Genomic DNA, 19462 nt, shown 5'->3' with positions numbered 1-19462 from the left:
TTGAGATCTGCTTGGAGGGTTGATTGATGTCATGTATGTAAAATGAACCAAGAAAACCAACACTTGTCTACACCTCAACAGTGATGGAATACCAGTGAACGCATGTCTAACACCCGCATGAAGCCTGCGTCTTAAAATAGACACTTTTTATAGATAGAATACATAGAAATGTTATTCTTTTTATATAACCCTAACCCTAAGTGGCTGGCTATTGGGCAGGGGGCACTGGCAGAGAGCATACAGTGAATACGACGTCGTAATGTAATGCCTGGGGGAAAAAAAAACATGGATGCATTGAACATCTGTTAACTTTTGGCGGTTTCTCAGTCAGACGTTGGGTGACTTGTTGAGCAGTATCAGTCGATAAGATACCATCGCAAGGCAAGGGATCGGTATGACGTCTACACTCACTGAGCACGTTATTAGGAACCCCTGTACACCTTCTCATGGTGGAGGTGGTGGAACACCTGTACACCTTCTCATGGTGGAGGTGGTGGAACACCTGTACACCTTCTCATGGTGGAGGTGGTGTAATGGTGAGGGGAATGTTTTCTTGGGACACTTTGAGCCTGTTAATACCAATCAATCATCGCTTGAATGCCACAGCCTATTTGAGTATTGTTGCTGACCATGTGCATCCCTTCATGGCCACAATTTACCCATTTTCTAATGGCTACTTCCAGCATGATAATGCACCATGTCACAAAGCAAAAGTCGTCTCAAACTGGTTTCATGAACATGGCAATGAGTTCAGTGTTCTTCAGTGGCCTTCCCAGTCACCGGATCTGAATCCAATAGAAAACCTTTAGGATGTGGTAGAACGGGAGATTCACAGCTTAAAAGTGCACCTGAAAAATCTGCAGGAAGTGCGCGACGCAATCATGTCATCATGGACCAGAATCTCAAAGGACTGTTTCCAACATCTTGTGGAATCAATGCCACAAAGAATTGAGGCTGTTTTCAGAGTAAAGGGAGGCCCTACCCAGTATTAGTATCGTGTTCCTAATAAAGTGTTGGGTGAGTGTCGATCATCTGATTTGTTTGGAGTTGTATGCGAAATTTGGGCAAAGACTATAACAGGTTTAGAGCAGATTTTCAATTCAATAGTAATTTATTCTCTCTTTCTGTTTTCATTCATTTTCCTGTAATGTGCATTGTATTACATCCTTGTATGAAATGTGCTGTATAAATAAAGTTTGATTGATTGATTTGAATAGGATATTATTAGATAAGAATATAGCAGAGTAAGCCTCAAGAAGGAATAATAGCCAAAAATGCAAGAAAACTGCAAAAGTAAACACACCAATGAGATTTATTTCGTAATGATTTTACATTCCACAGTTGAACATTTCCAGGGTTTATTTTTTATTTATTCATTTTTTTATTTATTTTTTCATAATTTTTTTTAAGTTTACTCAACAGACACATTACTGATGTTAAAGGTTGATAGATCCTTTGTTTTTAATAATGTCCGTTCCAAATGAAAGCTGCAGTATCTCTGTTTTTACTATTTTACATCATTCAAACTGTTCCAAATCCTTGGATCCATACTCCCATAGTCCTTACAAGTGACTTAAGCACACACACCTCGTTCTCAACACACCAATGGGCCGTTGTCTGATGTTTACTGTAAAAACATATTTTCAGTTGGGGTTCTGTTCAACAGTATAGGTGTGGTCCTACAGTATGCAGTCTGGGTATGTCATATGCCATTGGACAAGCCATCGTATGTACAGTAAGGAGTTGTATCCCCAGACCGGGAGGAGCCCATCCTTTGGAGCCACCTCCGCTACATCGTCATGGTGAAAGGGGCACCTAGCCGTTTCTGTGGAGCTACGACCTCTGTCGATACAAGGGGCTTTGCGATGTAGAGTTCAGTAAATACTGGCATTGAGTGCAACTGCATTTAAGGTGTGCTTTCTTTTGACAGTTTACTACATGTGGTAGTATTGTGCGCCAGTGCATGCTAAACTACTACATCTGCACCGTTGTTCTTCTTTCCCATTCAACAGAATCCAGACCATATTTTTTACACTTTTTTTAAACAAGGAAGCAGGGATGTCTCTCTCTGTGTGTGAGTGAGAGAGAGAGAGTGGTTACTGACCCTCTTTTATACCTATACCTTGTGTAATCGTTGTGGACTGAAATAAATCGTTGGGCCATAAGTATGTCAAGGAACACCATCTTACGTAAGGCTGAATGTGCACAATGCAGGAGCCAATTGTTTTCTCTTGCCTCCATCTGTTCCAGTGCTCTTGACTGCATGACAATATTCCCTCAGCAGTTTCACCCTCCATAATATTCCAAAGAAGGGATAAGGCCAGTTTATCTTTCACTGTTGCTTCGAGGAAAGAGTTTTCTCATCTTTTCATTTTTTTTTTCTTTTTGAGGCACACAGCACAGCTCTTGAAGTGGAGTTAATGTAATTTCATGGCCAATTGCATTATCAGCTTGTGTCCAAAGGAAAGTTTCTTATGAAGGGGAAAAAATACCCAGACCACAAAGTACAAATTGAGCCCCACTTTGCGGAGAGATTGTTATTAACCCATCCTCACGTCTCTCTCGGGACTCTTACAAGCTGCATAAATACATGCAGATATTTTGTGTTATCTTGTTCAAAATCATGGGGGAGGAATTTAGAAACAGCATAGAGAGGAGGAGAGGAAGACTCTTCTATTGTACCTTTAGATGCAGATCAAAACGGGTTGATTGTGCCAAGCTTGATTAGCTAGGTCTAATTTCTCATAGATCTATATTTGACATATACATTTTTAGCTTGTTAAAAGGTAAACAAACTATGGCTTTATATATATATATATATATATATATATATATATATATATATATATATATATATATATATATAGATATATGTCTTTGCAGAAATAGCATGCTCAGTAAGGTGTAGGAAAAGTATTTTAGCTTCCCTCTCTTGGGAATTCAAAGTCGATTAACCAAGATTTTAGTGTAAAATGTCTTTGTGGTGGAGGGAGCCTCATCAGGTGAGGCTGGTGGAGGTAGAAATCGGAGGACGGGCTCATTGTAATGTATGGAATGGAATGAGGAAGGGGGTATCAAGCCACCACTGAGCCTCATGTACTCGTCGTAACTGTTTTTTCATGTGCAGGCCAATTGTGTTCGCTCTCCTGTGGCTGGTTCATTTGTCTACCAAAGGCTTGGTTACAAGACTGCTGATGTGACCTTTCGTAGAGGTCAGGGGGCGCTACAGCATCACAGGGGTAATGAGAAGTGAGCTTGACAAATGGTAGCATATATCATCACAGTCAGGTTGTTGGACAACATCCATCTGTTCTCTGCCAAGGTCTAAAATACAAACACCTGAACGTGGGGCTGAAAGAGACCCAAGGAGAGGGTTTATAAACACAGAGGCTAACCATGAAATGCAGAATTTAATGCTAATGATATACAGGTGTTACTTAAATACGTACAATATATTTTTCAGATGGAATTTGGTACAGTAGAGTATAATGATGTTGATGTTTATAGTAGGGTTACCAATCTCTGCTACGAGGAGCTCAAACGCCTGCAGGTTTGTAATCTGTCAGCTGTGGTTGCCTCATCCAGTCTGAGGCTGAGCTTTAGCCTTCCATCTCAGAGGCTTGTGGTTGATAATGGAGCTGTCTGACACCTATCGCTACATTTTTACTCACTCTTTGCCCTCAATTAAATCGGAAAAAGGCCCTGCAGAAAACTCCCCACCCAAATCCTTTTCTTGAATAACAGATCAAACCTTGAGCTGAGGCTGTGTTTTTTTGGAGAAACAGCAGAGGCCTCTTTTAGAGGTACAGGCTTCCCAGGAAGAAAGCCGCCTCGTGTTCCCATCAGAAGCAATAAGTGCCACCTCACAGACGTGCTTAAGGCAACCACGGTATGATGTTGAAACGTCTCCTCACAAACAGCTCAGCTTTGAGTCCATGTCTACAGGGATCCCCCCCCCCCCACCCCTCCGAAAAAGATGACATACCAGAAGTAGGTTGCGTTGTTTAAACAGGATACTGCATCTTTCCATTTTTTGTTTTCTGTTCATCAAAGACCCTGCCTTTATTTATCCTCAAGGCAGGGCTTGACTTTGTCATTATTATAATGTTTTTTTTTTTTTTTTTTTTTTTTTTTTTACAACTGATTTTTTTTCTTCTTCTATAGAGACTGCAAAACACCCACACACACACTTACCTCTATGACTATAATGGAAAAAATCCAAACACTCCACACACGTGGCCCTCTCACACTCAACCCAACATGTCTCTCATTCAGGACGGGGTTTCAATTCAATAAAAAGGAAAAGACTCCGAATGAAAGAGAGGAATGCATGTATAAAATGTTAGATGACAGAGGGATAGTAACAAAGGAATAGAGGATGTCCTACAGGAATGAAAATGCTCCAACGTGGAATTTCCTGGCTGCCGTTTCACTGGGATATTCTGTACAACTTTGTACAACAGCGGAGACGTCCCTTCACACCCTGCCGTCGTCCCGCCGACGAGGAGGCAAACACCGATAGGTCCACCTTCGTCAGGTGATGCGTCTTAAAACCCTGCATCCTGTAAGTCAGACCAATCAAAACAGATCAATTTAGTTGTTCATGTTCCTCAAAACTCCCAATCGGAGGCTCCGAGAGGGCTCGGTGTCCAAGTGTAAGAGAACAGGATGTGACCCCCTCTCTCTTGTGTTGATTACCCTTCAGTTACAGGACACTACCACCCCTTTGCTTCAGAGGGGTCGATCACTGTGAGTCTCTGTGATTGTGATCTGTCGTCTGAAAACACTGAAGTGGTAGGAGGACACTTGTGAAGTTCAGATGGGGTCATGTCACATGTCATGCCAATGTCCCTCTCATATCCCACGGAGAAGGCCTTGTCGTGGTACAGCCATTTTCAGCATCCACTCCACATGTCACAAACGAGAACAAACTTCAGTTGATTATATTTCTCTCAGTTTTTTTCTGTATATTCAAGATACTGAAATCAAGACACCCATTTTTTTTTTTTTTACACACTCACACATAATAATAATAATAAAAAAAAAACATTGTTTGTGGCCAGGAAAGGCTTGAGATGATTCGAAAATGAACACATGGATTTTGTTTGTTGGTTTGTTTGTTGTTGTGTTTTGTTTGTTGTTGTTGTCTTCACTTCTTTTTCTTCTCGCTGTCCTGGCTAGCGTTTACCGGTGGGGGTGTGTGTGGGGTCGGGGGAGGGGGAGGGGTGGCGGTGGAGGACAGCCCCGTCCTTTAGCACACGGTGCCGTTCTCTTGTCTGGACTTGGGGCAGGTGGAGCGAGGGAGGGGCTGGACGGAGGGGGCCAGGGTGCAGAAGAAGCCGGCGATGAGGGTGAGGCCCAGACCGCCCCAGGCGCAGAACATGGACCAGCCGTAACCGTGGCCGATGTCGTCAGGGAGACCGAACAGGTAGCGCGGGTAACGGGAGAGCTCGAAGTTGATGCCGGCCACACAGGTACAGAGAGAGATGATGCAGAACGTGCCTGGGGCGAGCGAGAGAAAGACAGGAGAGAGAGGAGTGAGGTTACTACACACCGATACACACACAGCTATGTATGTCTGCTGTTTACGAGGCGTTATGTTTCCTGTTATCACCGATACACACACAACTATGTATGTCTGCTGTTTACGAGGCGTTATATTTCCTGTTATCAATGATAGACTACAGGTAGATAGTTTATTTTAGTGTCACTCCACAATAATGCAGCATTTGAACAATACAAAAATACAGATTTAAAAATCACATTGTGGACCACTCAGAAAGTTTTGAGACACTGTACCGTAGATACAATACATAATCTATTCGTCAATCTATCAATATATATATATATATATTTATAATACAATACATCATCTATACACATGTATGCAAAAAACCCCACAATATATAAAATATAAACCGACATTTAGGCATTTATAAAGAAACATTGCAGGATAAGATGGCAGGCTTTGGCACAGTTACCATTATTTTTATATCAGATGGAATTTAATAAACTTTCATAAAGACCATTAAAACTTCCATCTTGTCTAGACAGTTGAAGAAAATGATCCCTAATGTCATTGTATAACCCACAGTTAAGTAGAGCATGAGCTTCAGTTTCAATGGAAAAATAAATGTATTATAATAAAACATCTAATGAGTTATTGATTTTATTATGTTCCAGAACCGCCTCACATTCAGGTCATTTACATCATTGTGCGCAGTTGCGTTGAACAGAGAATGGTCCATTGTGTCGCATTAGAATCCCTTCTCTGTACTTCGGTCTTGTTGGTGTCGCTTAAGGGTCCGACTCTGGCCTCGCTGTGTAAACTGTGTGACCCTCTGGGCCGCTCGGTGGGGATTTGACCACGCTGTAATCTGACCCCGGCCTATTCCCTACGCTTTTATGATTTAGCGACTTAATTGGCTTTTTAATTGCCTGCTCATTATGCAACCGAAGGGCATTGCGTTAATCCGAGGCCCATCTTAATTGAGTCTCCGCTTGCCGTCTGCCGCGCGGAAGCTGTGCACCGCATATCATATCAGTGTGTGACGTGAGACGCTACAGTGGCCACTGAGTCTCTTTTCTCTGTGAGGGAAAGTGTGAAAGAATGTGTGTGTGTGTGTGTGTTTGTGTGTGTGTGTGAGTAAGTAAGAGTGGTGTGTGTGTGTGTGTGCGCGCACACGTGCACACATTTGTGAGTGTGTGTGTGTGTGTGTGTGTGTGTGCACCTGCCTGTGTGTGTGTACCTGTGTGTGTGTGTGTGTGTACCTGTGTGTGTGTGTGTGTGTGTGTGTGTGTGTGTGTGTGTGTGTGTGTGTGTGTGTATGTGTACCTGCCTGTGTGTGTGTGTGTGTGTGTGTGTGTGTGTGTGTGTGTGTGTGTGTGTGTGTACCTGCCTGTGTGTGTGTAACGGAAGGCAGGATCTGTATGCTGCAGTCAAACATTAATTAAAATCACCGGCACCACTAATGAGAGATCGCAGCGCTCCTCGACCGGGGCCCTCAGCCCCTGACTATCTGATCAACAGCTACTGCACCAGATACATGTCTGCACAGGGTGACTCAACGCACTGTATGCAGCTTACACAAGTCTCTAATGGCCAGGGATATTTCTGACACAGTGACAGACACAGTCAGTGACGGGGATAAAGCGGCCGGAAATCAGTCATTTTTCAAAGCGAGGGGAAACAGCAGGACTCGGCCCGCAGGGACACGACACTGGATAACGACGTGACAAACCTCTGGTTATACTTAAATAAAAAAATAGAATTAAAATAATAATTTAGCTACTTTATGCTATTTGCACTACTACTGACAGTGTTTTATTGTTATGATATTATACTATGTTGTGGATTTGTTGATTGTTGTGATTTGTTGATTGTTGTGATTGAAAGCATTTCACGATGTCAATTACGGTGGTATGCAATGTACGTATAATAAGTATTGATACATTCATTCATAGATGAACCACCAATGTAGATACACCCAGGCAATTTGGTAGCTCTTGGTGTGCATGTCAGTGGAGGCTGGTGGAGGTAGAAATCGGAGGACGGACTCATTGCAATGCATGGAATGGAATGAGGAATGGTATCAAACACACAAGGAACAGTATCAAACACATGTGTTTGATACCATTCCTCATTCCGTTTCATGCACTCCCATGAGCCTGTGTGTCCTGCAGTTCCTACCTCCACCAGCCTCCCCTGGTCTATGAGGGACCTTGGACTCACCTCCCATGAGGAAGAGCAGCCCGGCCACATACTGCATGAGGCCCCGGTCCCAGCAGCAGCCCAGCACTCCTATGATCCAGCCGAACAGGATGATGGCCACCGCCATGCCCATGAAGCCTGCCGTCATCCGCCGCAAATCTGTTCACACAGGGGACAGGCCCAGGAGAAGCGTTAGCATAGCATCATCATTCAGACAGGAGATAAGGCCCAGGAGAAGCGTTAGCATAGCATCGTCATTCACACAGGAGACAGGCCCAGGAGAAGCGTTAGCATAGCATCATCATTCAGACAGGGGACAGGCCCAGGAGAAGCGTTAGCATAGCATCGTCATTCAGACAGGAGACAGGCCCAGGAGAAGCGTTAGCATACAGTAGCATCGTCATTCACACAGGAGACAGGCCCAGGAGAAGTGTTAGCATACAGTAGCATCGTCATTCACACAGGAGACAGGCCCAGGAGAAGCGTTAGCATACAGTAGCATCGTCATGGGTCAACGCATATTGTACAGGGATAACGATTACACTTTTGGTCACCCGTAGCCCTTCGATTGTATCGACATGCACAATGCAGTATGGCTGGTGTAGTACAGTGTACATTGTGGTCCTCTGTGGCTCAGTTGGTAGAGCATGGCGCTAACAATGCTTAGGTACCGTATCATGTACATGTTCTCCGACAGCTAGCTCGGTCAGGTGTGTTCACGATGGGCTCCCGTGTCTTCAGGGGGGAGAAGGAGGACACAGACCCCTCTTTGTGTCGAACCGTGCGAGGGCAGGAAAAGAGCGTGCTCTGCCACATGGCCTAGAGGACATGACCTGCCACTGTGTGAGTCTAATGACAATGACAACGCCAGGGAAAGAGGGGCTTTCGGCTGGTGGAACGCTGAGTAAAGTCACCCGGTATGTGGGGGCGGAAGGCTCAGAGAGCTCGGAGCACCACCCCCCCCCCCCCCCCCCCGTCGTTGTCGTTGATATCAATGTCATGGGTGAGCTCCTCTGTCAGCATGGGGGAGTGCGCCTCACCAACAGAGCTGGTCCAAGAGCCAATGTTTTGCGGGTTAGAAAGGTCATAGCATTTGCTATGACCCCCCCCCCCCCCCCCCGAGAGAACATGGGAAGGTTAGAGAGGAGGAACGGAGAGGGGGATGGAGAGGGGGATGGAGAGGGGGATATAGAAAAGCTAGAGCCCACCATAAAAAATGTGGATGTGCAATGTGTTATTCTTCACAGATAGATAGATAGACAGATGGATAGACAGACACTCAATGGCATACATATTTGTTTGCTAGTGAATTAATAAACTGGTACAATACCAGTGGACACACCAACATTGTGAAAATGTTGTCTATAATATAAAATGTTTTTTTATTTACTCATGAGTGCTTTGTAAAGTACTGACCCGTCCTGGGCACAAACTGGATGTAAACAGATTTCTATTTCATGCACAGGAAGATGCACTGTCTCAGTCACACCATAACTCCGGTCAGAAGGAACGTCTTTCGTGCAAGCGAAGTGGTTTTTGACATATTGTGATGCTGATGTCTGTCTCCCGCTCTGAGAGAGCCGCTCAAGTGGAACTGCCTGTCAGGAAGCTTGTCACTCATCTGCTGTAACCCCTGACCCTCGGAACATGGCGTCGCGAGCGCGCACGCACGCACGCACTGTGGTTGTGGCGGTTGACTGACTACCGGTGACACTGCCGGGAGTGTGTCCGAACTATGACGCACATGTGCAGATGAATAGGAACTTGTGATGTAGGCTCAGCCAGCCAAGGCTTCTGTCCAGTAGCCCATACACGACAACCTTTGATCACTATTACAGTTTTTTTTTTTTTTTAAGTATTTTTGAGACAGTAGAGATTGACTGGAAGGATGGGTGAGAGAGAGAGGAGGGATGACATGCAGGATATGTCGATGGCCGGAATCAAACCAGGGACCTATGATATGTGCCCACTATTCCAGTTCTATCCTATAACCTGGTCCATGCTCCCTTATTGAGTGCAGGTGTCGAGCAGAGCAGAGAGTACTTCACCCTCAAGGGAAAACTCATTTTCAGCAGCAAATGCGTATCAGCAGGTATGTTGTATTTGAGGCGGTGTGTGTGTGTGTGCGTGTGTGTTGGAGAAAGTCTATGTATGTGTCATCCTGTATTGTAGGAAATGTGCGAAAGTTGGACTGAATGATTGATGGATTCCATTTTTGATAGCCAACAAGAATTCATCTACATATCCCTTTCAGACCGAGGGGAAATGGGGTGACTGTAGCGTGCGTGCCAGTCACGCTTTTAGTTCCGTCTGAAAGGGAATGCTACAGTTCTTTTTTAGAACCTACTAGTTAGTTTCGTAGTGCTGCCCCATTTTCTCTGTCTGAAAGGCAAGCTGCAGCCGAAGCGGCATTGTGGGTAGAGTAGTGTGTGTGTGTGTGTGTGTGTGTGTGTGTGTGTGTGTGTGTGAGTCGATGTGTTTACGGAGCCGAGGAAGAGTAATGTGGAGGGAGGCCTGTAGAACCTTCACAGCCCAGCAGCACTCCCCCCTGGGTAATCTGTCCCATGATCCCGCAGTGCTAATAAATACCCTTCACCGCTCACTGCACCTGCTAGCCTGCTAGCACCTCCGCAAACTAACAGAGGGCGCGGGGGGATAGAGAGAGAGAGAGAGAGAGAGAGAGAGAGAGGAGAGAGAGAGATATGTATAGGTCACCCTACTAAACTCAAAGAGAGAGAGAGAGAGAGAGAGAGGGGGGGGTAGAGAGAGAGATGTGTATAGGTCATCCTACTAGTTTAAAACAAACGCAGAGAGGAGAGGAGGAAAGGGGGGGAAGGGGTTGAAATCACACTGTCAAACAGACCAGAGACCAGTGGGATAGAGAGGGGGAGGGGTGGAGGGGTGGAGGAGGAGAGAAAGAGAGAGGGGAGTGGAGAGGGGGGACGGGCGGAGGAAGAGAGATGTAGAAGGAGAATAGAGAGGCGGATGGCGAGGAGGGATGGAGGGGGGGATGGAAAGGAGGGATGGAGAGGGGGATGCAAAGGAGGGATGGAGAGGGGGATGCAAAGGAGGGATGGAGAGGGGGATGCAAAGGAGGGATGGAGAGGGGGATGCAAAGGAGGGATGGAGGGGGGGATGCAAAGGAGGGATGGAGAGGGGGATGCAAAGGAGGGATGGAGGGGGGGATGCAAAGGAGGGATGGAGGGGGAGATGCAAAGGAGGGATGGAGAGGGGGATGCAAAGGAGGGATGGAGGGGGGGATGCAAAGGAGGGATGGAGAGGGGGATGCAAAGGAGGGATGGAGGGGGGGATGCAAAGGAGGGATGGAGAGGGGGATGCAAAGGAGGGATGGAGGGGGGGATGCAAAGGAGGGATGGAGAGGGGGATGCAAAGGAGGGATGGAGAGGGGGATGCAAAGGAGGGATGGAGGGGGGGATGCAAAGGAGGGATGGAGGGGGGGATGCAAAGGAGGGATGGAGGGGGGGATGCAAAGGAGGGATGGAGAGGGGGATGCAAAGGAGGGATGGAGAGGGGGATGCAAAGGAGGGATGGAGGGGGGGATGCAAAGGAGGGATGGAGAGGGGGATGCAAAGGAGGGATGGAGAGGGGGATGCAAAGGAGGGATGGAGAGGGGGATGCAAAGGAGGGATGGAGAGGGGGATGCAAAGGAGGGATGGAGAGGGGGATGCAAAGGAGGGATGGAGGGGGATTTGAGGCCTGGAACTTGAGCAGGGCGACGTCAGCACTTCTCTGACAGAATGCAGTTTAACAGACAAGGGAGAGAACACGAAGACAACGCTGTCAGTCAGGGAACTGGAGGCAGGCCAAAATAAGACTTCAGCTAATCTGTGTGTGTGTGTGTGTGTGTGTGTGTGTGTGAATGAATCTTGAATATACACCATGAGTATGACATTTGTGTACACTCATTGAAGTATCTTCTCGGAATAAAATACTTTACTCAACATTAATCGCAAAATGAATTTTGAACCTATTGAACCTATAATGGATAACCGATGCCACAACACACACACACACACACACACACACACACACACACACACACACACACACACACACACACACTGTACAGTGTATACTGTATATATGGACATATATAAATAATAATACTCTACTTTCCAAGTAAATAGCAAACCTCAATAGTTTTGTGCGTGCGTGTGTGCGTGCGTGCGTGCGTGCGTGTGTTTTTGCCCCTGTGTCTGGATGATTGAGCCCTGTCAGTGTTCATTTGGATGCTTCCGGATGCCTCTGCGTCAGACCTGAAGTACTGCTTGATGTCTGTCTATCTAGCTGTCTTCCTGTCTGTCTGTATCTATGAATCCCATTCCAAGAAGTAGTCAGAGTCAGTCAGGGTTATCAGACGATGTCTCCTGTGGTATGATTGGGAGCTGTCAGGTGCATGTATTTAAATAACAGTTCTCAACTGTGTGTGTGTGTGTGTGTGTGTGTGTGTGTGTGTGTGTGTGTGTGTGTGTGTGTGTGTGTGTGTGTGTGTGTGTGTGTGTGTGTGTCTGTCTGTGTCTGTGTCTGTCTCTTTCTAAATAAAGGATACAAATCCCCCTTTTCCTGTCTTGTTGTGTGTGTGTTTCTTTTACATCACTATAACATATGACAGCTCAAAGCTTTAAATGTTCTCTCACGCTGTGATGTTTACCATAGGCTGCACAGTGGTACACAGAGAAGGAACTCATGACACATGTAGAGATATTGTACATGACTAACAAGAAGGATTCACAGAATAGCAGTATACAGTTCATATCAGGCTCAAAATTATTAGCCAGATCTCGTATTACTTTTGGAGTTGCAATGACACCATTCAAAGGAAATATCTGAGATATGCGAAACAATGTGTTGGTCTGCTGGGCTGACGCAGAGTAGCGCACCGTTAAAGTTGTCCCTAAAAAGTTGTGGGAAAAGCCGGGACACCTTCCGGGATCTAGGTATCTGCAATCGATGACCGCCATCCCATTACTCACTGAAATGGATTCCTCTCTGTGAGACCCAGACGTACTATGAATTTCCAAGATGGCTGCTCCCTGAGGCCCATGGCCAAACCACAAGGCTGCAGTCGCTAACTGCTGAGGAAATGGGGCAAGTCTTGATTGCTATAAAAAAAAAACATAGGAAAAAGCTATTCCTTGTTTTTTTGATCGGTGTCCACTTTGCACACACCTTGAGCTTCTAAACATATTCACTGCTTCACAGAAATCTTGTTTATCTGGGCTGTGACGGTACAGCCGATGGTATTGCGAGTCCTCTTTGAGATATGGATGTGGATAACTGTTGTCTCAATGTTGGACGTTCCTTTCAGACCAGTTAAAAAGGACATTCTAAATGTATTTATGCATAGATTTGGTTACAATGACAGCTCCTTTGAGTGAAGGGCTTGCTTGCTGTAACCACGACATCAACCAAGCACATACATACAGTCCATATTCCCTTACACACAAACACAGTTTCTTGCATGCTCATGCACGCACGCACACACGCACGCACTTGCACAATGCAAATATGGTACATAGCTGTGATTAGTAGCAATATTTCTTGGTTTGAGGAGCTGGTGTAGTGTATCGGGGGAAGCAGAAGGTTAGTAATTGTGTACATGGGTAATGACTCCCTGTCCTGATGGGGAGGTGACAGCAGCACCTGGTCCATCTGCATGCCGCCTTCAGAGTACCTCTGTGAAACCTGGTACAGCCAGCCAGATTACAGGTTACACACACACACACACACACACACACACACACACACACACACACACACACACACACACACACACACACACACAGACATACACACACACACACGTGCGCACATGCATGCACATGCACACACACACACACGCGCACATGCATGCACATGCACACACACACACACACACACATATGTGCACACACACACACACGCGCACATGCATGCACATGCACACACACACACACACACACACACACACACACATATGTGCACACATGCATGCACACACACACACACACATATGTGCGCACATGCATGCACACACAGCCACACACACAGCCACACACACTCATACCTAATTGCTACTGTGAGCTTGCCAACAAACGTTTGTATAAGAGACAAATTAGTGGCGAGAATCCCTCCCATTCATCTGGTCCTGCGCTGCTCACACTATCACAAGTCAAGATCAAAGGGCTGTGTTGTGACAGGCCCTAAACACACACACACACACACACGCTCTGGCAGCCAGCACCCCGACAGCACACAGGCAGGCTGAATCTGAAAAACAAACCCAAATACACACACGGCACATCTCCCTTCATGATACACTCCCCCCTTTCATTCCTTCCAAACGCATTCCCCTCATAATCTCAAGTCAAGCATGCTGACGTTGTTTGCAACATTACAGTCAAAGAAAGAGCTCAGCGACAGCCTGAATCTCGCCAGGCATTCCAAGGAAAACATGCCACAGAATCGACTGTGCTTTTTTATTGTGTTTGCAAACGAAAACGCTGACATATGAGGGTGCGGTTTCACAATGATTACAACACACACACATATCCTCCCTCCCTCCTCCTTCCTCCCTTCCTCCTGATTAGAAGTGGGAGGCTGCGACGGAGGACGGGTGTATAATAGCCATGTTTCATCTGGGGCGGTGTATCAGCCAATGACAGGGTGGCGTGGGCCGTGTTTGGCATTCTCTGTAGGTTTATTAGGTTTCATTGTTCTGCCGTTTCGCTGCCGTTCTCTTTAATTAGCTTTCCTTCCGCTCCAGGACGCACCAGCCAATGAATAGCCCTTTTATGTAGAAAGGGAAATGGCTTCGGTGGCTGAGTGGAACTGGGAATGTCTCTTTCCCAGATAAGGAAAGAGACAGAGAGAGAGAGAAACAGAGAGAGAGAGAGAAAGACAGAGAGAGAGAAAGACAGAGAGAGAGAAAGACGTCTCACACTCCATGCTTCCACTTTGGTTTTTTGACCTTTCAGAGGATGGTAAAGGACAGTGGCTGTCTCTCTCCCGTCTCACCCTGAGGAGGTTACCAGAGCCTGGGACCCGTCACGATGTCACGGTGTCACGATGCCAGCGCAGCGTGTTAGTCCTCCGTGGGCGCGCTGCTTTGACTTGACTCACGGTGACTAAGCGCCTGGGGAGGGGGCTGGCAGACTGGCTGTTGGTGGAGGGAGGGGAATGAGGGGGTGGGAGTGGGGGGGGGGGTGTAAGGCGGATGGAGTGGGATTTGCTTTTTCCGGAGATTGAGAATCGCTGACACCATGTCGTTTTGTCAAGGAGGCTGGCTGCTACCTTGACCTGCGGGGGGGGCCGTAATAGACCTTAATTTCATTACCTGACGTCAACTGCCACCGGGGACACAACAATGGAGAGGGAAATTCAAATTACAACTGATAGCGGAGGGGGGAGGGGAGGGGAGTGTGGGAGGGAGGGGAGGGAGGGATGGGGGGGGGTAGAGATGGCTGGGATAGAGTCTCCTCTCCCGTCGCTAACTGTACATTCACACCACAGTGAGTCCCTAGCGACGAAGCAACCGGAGATCCGTCATTTTCGACGTGTGTCGGCGACACCGCCGATCTGAGCCGTTCGACAGCTGGGCGAAGCGATCGCCATAGGAACCAGACTCATTTTGGTGGAGACGTACCAACCCCCAACAAGCCCTGTGGCGCGTGTGGTGGCCTCCTCTATTGACTCCCCTAATGGTTGGGCATATGGGTGATGTCTGTGCATGGCTGTTCTCTACGTTCCTCTAGGAGCAGCATGTTTAAACCCCAGGGGTGTGGACCAACACGACCAGCTGTCTGACTGACAGAATATGGACCGAGGCCTATCACTGACAGCTTCCTCACGGACGACATGGGACACATCTGTCCCTACGGACCAGCCGATCACAGATGGACGTGGGGAATGGGGAGGGGGGGAGGGATAAGGAGGGGGGGAGGGGGGCTGACACAGAGGGACCCAGGGTTCACCAAAGGGCCAGGGCAGACCGCCAAGTTGTCAATCACCTCTCGGTGGGAGGCGTGTACGGAGGGGGGGGGGGGGGGGGGGGGGGGACATGACAGGACGGAGGCACGCTCTCGTCAGCTGTCCATCAGCGTCTCCGGGAGTGACAGGAGACGTGGCGGGGCGCGTGACCTTCACTGTACCACCGGGACGAGTCAGAACCCAGGGCTGCAGAGTATCTACAGTATTTATAGTCATTACCATAGTAACGGGGAGGGGACGGGGTAGGGGGGGTATCATTCTATCCAGTATCTACAGTATTTCTAGCATTACCGTAGAAACACTGACATCATCATCATCATCATCATCATCACCATCAGCCACCTCCCATTTATTATGTTATAAAGGAAGGGATTTTTTTTTTAAAGTGGAGAAGAAGCACAGATTACTGTAGTACCGGCTAGTGATCAATGTTGGGATCTGAAGGGTGAAAGGTCACAGGCTAGGAACCACAAACAAACCTGACGCGACCCACTGCCCGGAGGTCACTTTCAATCCATACATCGCCACATCGACTGTGTGTTTCCGTTCAGGGTCACCTATAAGTCCTGTAAGAAAACACTGACATTCGTCAGACGAAGCGGATTACTCGGCTGCAGAAGACCAAGGAAGTAAGATGGCCTTGGGGGAGTTCTTTCAGAGCCGTGTCCTTGTCAAGCCATATTGTTTATAAAAAAAATATATATGAATAACCTTCTTTTTAATCAACGGTCAGGGTTGACTCAGGGCTTTATGATGCGTTGAGAGGCTGGGATACTGCTGATGGCGGGAGGATCCCGACAGCCAATCAGTGTGCGGCTGGCCGTGGAGCTCGCCGTGACACCATTACGGTGTCCGTTTTGCATGATGCCCGTCTAATGGCGTTGTCTCTTGGCATGGCCTGCTCCTCCTCCGCCGCTGCCGCGGGCGCCGCTGCCCGGGCGATAAGAAGAGACGGGCGACTCAGCACTTCTAGGGGAGGTTTTTAATCTGTTTCAGGAGTGAGGAGTGAGGAGAGGCACCATGTCATTGTTGGGCTGGCTGGCTGGGGGGGGAGGGAGGGAGGGAGGGAGGGAGGGACACTCTGGTCTGCATCAAGGAGAAGCCCGAAAAATGAAGCCTAAGGAAATTAAGAAGGAGCCAGGGAGAGAGAGAGAGAGAATAGAGAGAGAGAGGGAGACAGACAGAGAGAGTGAGAGAGAGAGAGGGAGAGAGAGATAGAGAGTGAGAGAGAGAGAGAGAGAGAGAGGAAGATAGATATAGAGAGAGAGTGAGAGAGGAGGAGTAGTTGTAAAAAAACAAGTGAGGGTGGATGTTACTCTGAGATAATGCATGCAGCACTAGCAGGGAGGTTATGTGAGAGCACCGCCCGGCTTTGAACAGTTGTCTCATGTTTTTCTCGCTCTTCGCCTCCTCCGCCTCACGTTAAATTGGTTTACGCACCGTCCCCGCGGGCCAAAAGCAATGTGCGCCAAAGCGTGATGCGCAATCCCACGGACGTAATCTGCCTCCGTGTCTGTCCACGCCGCCTCCTAAAAACTCGCCAATCTACGTGGAACCGAATCCTTGAAAGGTTTCCGGAGTGTTCCGACGAGAGGGAGGGAACCCTGCGCGACGGGAATTGATAACGGAACGCGGCCCGCCGCCGTAATAACTCCAGACTCGATGATGAAGAATAGGCGGAGACAGGATCGCTGATGAAATGTGAAAGTCATACGTGGAATACAAAGCCGAGCGGGATGCCTCTTATTAAGTCAGCTTGAGTCAGGGTATCGGGTTCAGAGGAGGGTTGCTCAGTATAAATGAGACGGAGTTGAATAATGGAGCAGTAAATCTCCATCCAGCCTCTCAGGCAGACACACAGACACACACACGGAGAGAGAGAGAGAGAGAGAGAGAGAGAGAGAGAGAGAGAGAGAGAGAGATAGGGAGAGGCTGAGACCAGGCAGAGTCAGACGATACACAGAGGCTGAGATGGACCGGAGGTGAGAACATGTCTGTTATCTCAAGTGATGCATGCCGCTGCATGATATCACACTGTTGGGTGCCAGCAATTATGAAAGAGACATGCATGCATACATACACACACACGCACACACACACACACACACACACACACCGTATGAAAGAGACATACGCACGCACGCACACATGCACGCACACACACACGGCAGACACACACACACACACACGCAGACACACACGCAGACACACACACACACACACCATGCGGCTCTGTGCCCTCCCCCCTACCAATGTGCTAAGCTGTCAGGTTCTGTGTGGCCTGGCAGGGCCTACTGTGCTTCATGGACATGGAAATGCAGTTTGGGCAGGGATGAGTAAAAGGGAGGGAGATAGAGAGAGTGGGAGGGAGGGAGGGAGGGGGATGGAGGGAGTGAAGGAAGGAGGGAAGGAGAGAAGAAGGGAGAGAAGGAGGGAGGGAGGGAGGGAGGGCAGGCAGGCAGACATACAGACAGGCAGGCAGACAGGTAGGCAGACAGGCAGGCAGAAACACAGACAGACAGGCAGGCAGAGAGACAGGCAGACAGACAGACAGACAGACAGCGAGACACAGACAGAAACACAAACAGACAGACAAGGAGGCAGGCAGGCAGGCAGACACTGCTAGTCAGCAGGTGCCTGACGATGAGTCATCCTGTTTCCTGCCTCTGCGGACACGTCCAGCTTTACTTCCTGCGTTAGCGGGAACGGGCTCAATTCATTGGCTGATTGCAGCCGTGGCAGTGCTGATGGCCGTTGGTCATTTTGGAGCCCCAGAACCGAAGCGTACGGATCACAGGTCCACCTGAACCGAGTTCTATGATTGCCTCTGATAAGTAGGGTGTTTGTGTGAGATGTGGGCATTTGGACCTCACTCTGAGAACAGCAGAACATGGAACATGAGAGAGAGTGATTTTCTTTCCACTTGAAATGGAATCACCTCTTCCACGGAACTGGGTTAGTCATTTAGTCAGCAATTGACAGTCCAGCAGGTGAGGTCAGAGGTCAAGATATCACGTGGGGTTGTTGTTGTTGTTGTTGTTGTTGTTGTGACCCCCCGCAACCATGCTTATTGTACGTTTGAACAGGAGGACACACGCTTGTACATACACACACCCACACACGCACATATATACACATACACACACACACGCACACACACAGACAGGCAGGCACACACAGACAGACAGGCAGGCACACACACACAGCGACACCCACAGCGACACACACACAGGTACTCCAATTATAAAACACATTTCCTTCCCTCTTCCATTAATCCACCTGATCTACGTGGCCCAGAATACCTCAGGAGCTGCCAGTCATTCAGCCTTCAGAGGAGCTGGGAGCCTGCGGAATATTCCGCTGTTTCATTATATTACCTGGCTTGGTTGAGTTAATGGGAAGGAACACAGGAGCAGGGGGGGGGAGGGAAGGGGAGGGAAGGGAAGGGAAGGGAGGAAAGGAGGGAGGGTAAAAGTAATTACGTCTTAAGTTTTTTAGAAGCTAGATTACGGGGGGGGGGGGGGGGGGGGCGATTTTCTCCAGTGGAGAATGACAGCCATCAGGGTTGAATATAGACAGGTGTCACCTCCCCCCCCACCACACCCCCCACTGCAGCTCATCCACCTGATCACCCCCCCCCCCCATAAAGGGGTCATCACTACACAAGAGGACTCACGGATGGAGAGAGAGAGAGAGAGAGAGAGAGAGAGAGAGAGAGAGAGAGAGACAGAGAGAGAGAGACAGAGAGAAAGAGACAGAGAG

General features: G+C 48.0%; 1 protein-coding gene across 1 annotated transcript in view; it reads right to left on the bottom strand.

Moving 5' to 3' along the window:
• Positions 1–5251: 5251 nt before the first annotated feature.
• tmem178bb (transmembrane protein 178Bb) overlaps positions 5252–19462 on the bottom strand; it is a gene marked incomplete at both ends in the record, with an annotated part of 71791 nt that continues 57580 nt past the window's right edge. Inside the window, 2 exons of the mRNA XM_083691937.1 lie at positions 5252–5502; positions 7733–7870. Of these exons, the coding sequence (XP_083548063.1) occupies positions 5252–5502; positions 7733–7870 (389 nt within the window). The remainder of the gene's footprint in view (positions 5503–7732; positions 7871–19462) is intronic.

Source organism: Argentina silus (assembly GCF_951799395.1).
Source record: "Argentina silus genome assembly, chromosome: 20".
Lineage (NCBI taxonomy): Eukaryota > Metazoa > Chordata > Actinopteri > Argentiniformes > Argentinidae > Argentina > Argentina silus.
This window is presented reverse-complemented; position numbering and strand designations above follow the sequence as displayed.